The 7804-nt window shown below is 37.7% G+C and overlaps 1 protein-coding gene and 1 pseudogene across 2 annotated transcripts; both read right to left on the bottom strand.

Moving 5' to 3' along the window:
• The window catches only part of LOC107615145, a 4086-nt pseudogene extending 1784 nt beyond the window's left edge, over positions 1-2302 (bottom strand).
• Positions 1174-5828, bottom strand: LOC107618962 (putative pentatricopeptide repeat-containing protein At1g53330). 2 transcript variants are annotated; one of them, XM_016321158.2, is made up of 5 exons: positions 5475-5828; positions 3071-4636; positions 2912-2981; positions 1901-1985; positions 1174-1775 (listed from the first exon to the last, which is right to left on the bottom strand). In XM_016321158.2, the coding sequence occupies exon 2, from the start codon at positions 4465-4467 to the stop codon at positions 3073-3075; it is 1395 nt and encodes a 464-aa protein (XP_016176644.1). In that variant the 5' UTR covers positions 4468-4636; positions 5475-5828; the 3' UTR covers positions 1174-1775; positions 1901-1985; positions 2912-2981; positions 3071-3072. The 2 variants fall into 2 exon arrangements, with proteins under 2 accessions (XP_016176644.1, XP_020967611.1); XM_021111952.1 differs by lacking the exon at positions 2912-2981.

Genomic DNA, 7804 nt, shown 5'->3' with positions numbered 1-7804 from the left:
CTTATATTTATATATTTTATATTTATTATTTAAACATAAAATATTATATTTGTCATTTAAAGTATTGTATATATGCTCCTAACATGATGCATATCATCAATGTACATAAACCAAGTGGCCAAGAAAAAATCACCAAGTAGATTAATGAATCTGTCCCGTAACAAAATGAGAAAACTAATTTAAGCCTTTTAACATGTGGGATGACTTATATGGTATTTCATCTTCCACAACTAATTCGGCCTGAACGAATTGCACAATATGAAGTTAAGATAATTTCCACCAACTCACATTTGTTTACAATCTACCCCAAGTCTACTTGTCAGATCACCAACTGTTTCAAAGTAAAAAAATGATATATCCTAGAATAAGGGCATTGTAGAATGAGTTAATCCATACACCAAGAGAAAACATAAATAAATGAGGGCAACAAACTTGGTGTTATTAAATACTGCAGAACAAGGGAATAGTATAACGTTTCTTTCATTCTCTTAACCTGCAAATATTTGTAAACACAAATCATTGTTTCAACATACGTGCACACACACACACCCAAATCACCATTCATATAACATATGCAGAACAGAACAGATCTAAAAGTAAAGGCTTATCAAATTGCTTAATGATCGCTGCTCAAGTACAATAGTCTTAACTCTTAATTTGATAACTATTTATTTCATTTTGATCTAGCCTATTTGCATTTTTAATATGAAACATTGAAGTTTCAAAACGCGAGTCTTATTTATTTACACAGGATAGAGAAACTAATCAAAATCGTGTTTGCAATGCCAAAACAGCAACCTCCTACCCATTGAAGTACAGGAAAACTACTTGTTAGGAACCACCATATTCCAAATATAAGACAAAAAGTTTCAAGTGAACCAAAACTAAAAATAATAAATAAAGGAGGGTGGAAAAGTAACTGATCTTTGGCATCAAAAATAAATTTTGGATGTAAACTAAACATGCTCTAACTAAATCTTAATCAAAAGTTCTCTAACAAAGTTTTAACTCCTAATTACAATAATATCTTCAATACTTACAACTATCATCAGAATCTTAACAATGCATTACTATATTCTACTCCATAAGAGACACTAAAAGGCAGTGGAGAATGATTCATTGACCATAGAAGATTTTGACCTGCATATTCTCGAGATCACACACACATACACACACCAGAAATTGACTTCTTGCCCATTAATTTGAACAAAAAGAATTAACATTAAAGTAGCATAAATTAGCGCAAACTCAATGAACATTAAAGCAGCACAAATTGACGTCTTGTCGATCAATTTGAACAAAAAGAATTAACATGTTGTATTGCAGAAGCCAGTATGCAACATACATGGTGGCACAAATATACTCTTCATCAGGTTAAATGCAAGCCCAACATATAGAATCTTAAATAAATTGAAGGAAAAAGATTATTCTCCTTCACCTTATCAAGATTAGTAGATTCTCCAACACCATTAATTCCAAAAAATTCAGCAACATATAGTTTCCTTTGCTCCTTGGCAGCATGCACATCCCTCAATATGTCAATAGAGCACCTAAGGGTTAAAATACGCACAAGGGCTTCTTCCATTGTTGCCTGTATTGATTTTTGAACCACAGCATCAGCACATGCCTTATAATAATTTAAAGGAAGAGCCAGAATTAAGGGAGCCATTGGATCGTATAAGCACTGTTGAAGATATCCTTGTTAATGAAGCTAGCTTCTTGCCTTCAAGACTTGCTGCTACTGATTCACATAGTTTCTCAGCTATTTCCTCAGCCTAAATTGATGGAAGTGTGAAAAAAATTAGCTAGTTTCATAGAGAAAAATGTAGCTAAGTAGCTTAATATAAACCACTTATTAGATATGCAAGAGGAAACAAAAACAAGGTCCATAGATACATACCATATTCAGGGTCATCAGCCTATCCTTCAGAGCTTTCAAAGCTGGTTCCAAGTCTGACTTCTCCAAATTTGCTTTCCTAGCAATACTGAGCACAAAGAAGGGCAGGAATATATAATTAGTCACTCTCAATTACATCAAATGATACCAACAAAAATTTATTCAACTTATACTAAAAAAAAGTGAACCCAAAATGAAAAACATCATGCTCACAACTTTTTTTTTTTTTGTTGGTCAAGTGAATTGGGCAGCCCCCAATCCTAGGCATTACACCCATGTTTCACACACACACACAACACACTCATACACACTACCATGGGTATCATGGGTTCTTAAACCAACAACCAGCCTCAGCTGGGATTAGAACCCGGATGCAGCACTGTATGAGGCAGATAGGAATGCCATCTGTGCTGGGCCTCTGCTGCTATGCTCACAACTTTAAACACACAATCAAGTAACCTTCCTGCCCGAAGTGATACTAGGCCCATTTAACAATAAAATTGACTCCGAAAACCAGAATAGTGAATTAAACTATTCAAGTCTAATTCTTGTAGCAACATATAAAGAAACACCTTTAACCGCAACCATAATTCAGAGCTGCTAGTCAAAGTTTGTGCACCATCGTAAATAGACCCCAAAGAGTTAAAACTTAGACTCCAAAGCCAATTAAGACTCAAGGCATAACAATGAAAAAGGTCAAACAAGATTGAATATGAGAATAATCAACATTTAATTTTTAAGAAAAAAGAGGCAAGGATGCAATGTTGGATATGACTGATGAGAGAAGGTTATGCGAATGATATACATAATAACAGAAACACAGAATCTGTATGCAACACTTGTAAACTGAAGCCTCAATAAGGGAAAAAGATAGTACAGTAGTACACTTGGCTAAATGCAGCATGACCTGCTGGAACTGCTATAAATAACTAATTTATATATTATAACAATCTAACATTTCATGTTGGCTAGCTATGTACATTAATTATATTATCTTTTATAGGATGAACATACCCAGTGGCAAATCAACCAAAGGCATTATTGTTTCCCAGGTTCTGATAACTTGGTGCAAATTGTAAAATAACTGCACAGTGGGGTAAACGACAATTATTTGCTCCTGAATATAGTTCCACAGCATAGATATGAATGATCTTCAGTTAGCAATTTATTTACATTCATGTTTGATATTGCACGATCAATGTATCCAAAAGCTCAAAGTCAAAGTTTTCTTGCAGCTCCTTTGGTTTGAAAACCATGGAAACCACAATTTTCCATATGTCCTCATTCAAAATATCTTCCTTTCTACTCAGACTACTCAAAACTGTCAACAGCAACTCAAAATTCCCTTCGCTGCACATCCCATCTATAAATCTGTTCAAACTCCTAGAAAGAGGAGCATAGCCTTTGAACAACATCTCGTCCAAAATCAATGCAGCTTCACTCAAATGCATCCATCCACATAGACCATCAAAAAGGGTGCGATACGTCACAACATCCGGAGTGCATCCTTGCCTTGGCATATCTTGAAACAAATCATTTGCGTCATTACATTTCCCTGTCTTACACAGCCAACCAATAATCACATTGTAGATCAAAACATCAGGCTTCACACCACCACCTTCCATCCCATCCAAAATCCTAAACACTTCTTCGAAATTCTTCTCCCTGCAAAACTCTGCAATCATCACATTGTAAGTCACCAAGTCAGGTTTGCAGCCACTCTTGTTCATCTCATCCAAAATCTGCCACCCCTCATCCTTCCTCCCGGCCTTGAAAAGAGCGTCCATCAGTGTGTTATAAACAGCAGCATCCAACTTCACATTGTTTCTCACCATCTCATCCTTGATCCTAAAGGCTCTATCCATCTCCCCAACCACACAACCACCTTTGATCAGCGTGGTGTACAAATTAACATTAGGCTTCAACTTATGATCCTTTATCATAATCTCCTTCAACTTCAGCGCCTCTTGCAGCCGCATGCTTTTGCAAAGACCATTAATCAAAGTCCCGAAAGTAACCTCGCTGGGCGGAACACCACGGCCACGCATTTCATCAAACACCTTCCATGCACAATCAATGTTGCCTCTCAAGCACCATGCATTGATCAGAATGTTGAACGTGCAAGTATCTGGCTGCGTGAATTCCATTACTCGTGACGCGAATTCTGAGAAATTCTGGAAATCGCGGGAGGCGAGGAGGGCGTTGAGGAGGGAGTTGAAGGACTTGACAGTTGGCGTGCAGCGGAAGGAACCGAGGGAGAGGAAGGTGCGGATGGCGGAGGAGGGGAGGCGGTTGCGGCCATAGAGGGTGATGACTTGGCAGAGGAGGGGTTCAGGGACGCAGAAGGTGGTGTGGTGGCAGAGGCGGTGGAGGATTTGTTCCATCTCCAGGAACATCTTGGCACGGCCTAGCTTGGTGATGAGGAGGTCGTAGGCGAGGAGAGAGTGGCGGAAGGGTTTGTGTTGGGTTGGGTTTGGGTGGAGGAAGAGTTTGAGGGCTTTGGAGGGGTCTTTTTCAGAACGGAGGAGTGAAGAGAGTCTGAAGGGTGATATGGGCTTCGGTGTGGCCATTTGCTTTTTTGTGCTTTACTTGCTACAACTTATTATTCATCTCTGGTCACTCACCGGTGAAGGAGCAAATGAGGAGTGTCGAGTCGAGTGTTTATCCCAAGGTTGTGAGAACGGAACCGGTCAATGAACCAGTCATCTAACTGGTTCAATGGTCTGACCGTAGTCAAATCTGTTTAATTAAATATAAAGTAAATTTATTAAAATACAATATAAATTTTTAAATATTTAAAGAGGAATGTTAGGAAACTATCAAAATTTATTATTTTTTTGCAAATTTCTTATTTTCTTTTACATACTTATGATACCCATTTATCCATCAGGACCTAGAAATTAAAAAAGAAAATAGAAATACTAAAGTCAAATAATTCATTGCATTCAATGAGAGGTTTTTCTAATTTCTTTTAGGCATTTGATCAAACACAATGTGCATGAGTGCTACAATGGCAGAATCTTGTTTTAAGCTAGACAGAACTTTAACTACTACAAACAATATCTTATAAATGAGCTACAAAACCCTAACTACTCCCATGCTAACCTTTAGATAGAAACAATTTCAGAGGTGGAAAGGCTCGAAGTTAAATAATCAAAATTTGACGAGAAAATCGAAACTCACCAAGTTACCAGTCTTAGACTTTTAGTTATATAAACGGGAAAGTAGAAAATAACGAATTAACTTTTCGGAAAATTTCAGTTGAACTTTCATCATTTTCAGTGTTGAAATAAAGAGCATACATTCAAATTTTGCGGGTAAAAAAAATTGATAAGACAGCATCAGCAATAAGAGTTTCCACAGCATCAGTAACAACAATGGCAGTTTCAAAAACAGCAGCAGAAAAACTAGCAGTACTAGGTAAGAAACAGAAGAAAAACAACAACGTAATAAACGGTTTAAAATGTAAGACACACAACAAAAACAACAGATGTTAAATTAAACTTTAAATAGCAGCAAGAGAAACAACGTAATAAGGATGAAACCAGTACCAGCAAGAACAATGAATAGAAATCACCTTTCACAGCTGAGGGAGATGGTGCACAAACTCGAACAGATGACGGAGAGGGAGCACAGATGAGGAACTCGAAGTGGAAGACGAGGGCTGGAGCGCGGCGGAACAGAGGATGAACATTGATGGAAGCGCGATGGAACAGAGGCTGAAGTGCGCAAGCGCAGCGAGAAGAGGCGGAACAGACGCGTTGATGCGACGCTGGAGCAGTGCGGAGGGCGGCGGAGAAGACGCGACAGCGCCGGTGGCTGGACAGCTTGAAGAAGAGCAAGGGAGAAGGAGGCTTAGGGCTGCCTCTTTTCTGCGTTTGAATATCGAATACGAGAGTAGTGTGAGCTGAGGCAAAATTTAGGGGTTTTGGGGCAAAACGACATGGTATTGGGCAATTTGTCAAAAACCTGACGGATCCCGGTTTGGTTTCATCGGTTTTTGGCCGGTTTAACGATTCGCAACAGTTTTTAAAGGAGACGGTTCTGCATATAAACCAAGCCGCTAAAGTTATTGGTTTGAGCCGATTTTTAAAACATTGAACTTTTGTCATCAATTAATCATTATTCATTAATATTTAAAAATGTGGGCTAAAATATTTTGTTAGATTACTAAAATAAAAGAATGGAATTAATAGCTAAAAATAATGACAAAAAATAATAAATTCCAATTTGCATGAAATTGTTCTTGTGAGTTGATTGCTGATGTGGTATTTTCTCAACTTTTTAATTTTTCTTTAAAATGTGAGTTGAATTATTTCGTCATTGATGTCCGAGATAATGATCGTGTATGTTTACAGAGGAGTGTATAGTTCAATGATAGTGTTTGGAAGTTGATCCGTTATAGATAGATGGCGGGATTTGTGCTCTATTATATGATTATTTTAGAACTCGGGTGTGGCGTGATAAGGTTTGAATCCCTGTTCTCAATAAGAGAAATGTCCTTCACAATCACCAAGATGTCATGTTTTATGCAAGGTTCGGAAAACTAGATCGATCATTAAACCGCTCTAGTTACTGGTTCATTGATTTATTGATCCAATCAATTTTAACCGGTCATTCAATTGAAAAAATCGTTTAATAACACTTAGTGCCATAAGTCCAAAACAAAACAACAGCACAAGTACATAACAAGTTAACAACAGCAGCTTAACAAGTCACTAATCAGTAATCACAAATTCCAAACTCAAATCTGCAGCATTACAAAAGAACCAAGAAATCACAAATCACAAATTCAACCTCAAGTCCCTGAAACAGAGTAACACAAACTCACTTTCTACTAACCTCAAATCAGTAAATCAGTAATCACAAATTCCAAACTCAAATCAGCAGCATTACAAAAGACTCCAGAAATCACAAATCACAAATTCAACCTCAACTCCCTGAAACCTGAAACAGAGTAACACAGACTCAACTTTCCACTAACCTCAAATCAATAAATTAGTAATCACAAATTCCAAACTCAAATCAGCAGCATTATAAAAAGACCCAAAAAATCACAAATCACAAATTCAAGCTCAAATCCCTGAAACAGAGTAATAGACTCAACTTTTCACTAACCTCAAATCAGTAAATCACAGTTTCACTAACCTTCCACTGGCAGTAGGAAGACGATAGCGGGATGACGAAGACACGACGGCGACACCACGACGCACCAGCTGGAGGCCTCGAGCACCGATTTCACCTGGGAATGGAAGACGTGCCGAGCTAGAAAGGGGAGACGCCGCGGAGAAGGAGAAGGAGAAGGAAGAGGCCGCGGAGACGCTGACACAGACAAATGGCGGCGGCGGTTCCATCCAGGAAGCTGGATTTTTGGGTTGGGAATGAGCTAGGGCTTGCTTTGCTGTGTGTTTTGTCCAGGAAGCTGGAATGAGCCGGGTTTAGTAAGGTGAGGGACTGAGGGGGTAACTCGCGTGGGGTGGGTGGTTTTTTTTTTGTTTCCTTAACAAGTCAAAACGACAGCATTTCATATGAACCGGTCGGTTCCTGATTCAATCCAACCGGCCGGTTCAACAATTTTCTAGCGATTTTGTCATTAGCGGTTTTAGCAGGAGGACTAAACCGTTTTCTACGCCGGTTCTCGATTGAACCCGTTTGACCGACCGATCCAGTCCGATTTTCAGAACATTAATTTTATGTTAATATACATGCAAATTATAATACATATAAATATGTTTGATAATATATGATGTTTATAAACAATTTTTTATTATAATTATCTATAATATATTAATACTTTTTTTTATTCACTCAAATATTAATAATAATTTATTTTTATATTAATTAAATTCTTACTTACACAAATATTGATTTTAATTTTAGATAATTTATCTTCATTTGATAAACTAC

This window comes from Arachis ipaensis, chromosome B09 (assembly GCF_000816755.2).
Source record: "Arachis ipaensis cultivar K30076 chromosome B09, Araip1.1, whole genome shotgun sequence".
In the NCBI taxonomy this organism is placed as follows: domain Eukaryota; kingdom Viridiplantae; phylum Streptophyta; class Magnoliopsida; order Fabales; family Fabaceae; genus Arachis; species Arachis ipaensis.
The sequence above is the reverse complement of the archived record's forward strand: the minus strand, read 5'-3'. Positions and strand labels throughout refer to the sequence as shown.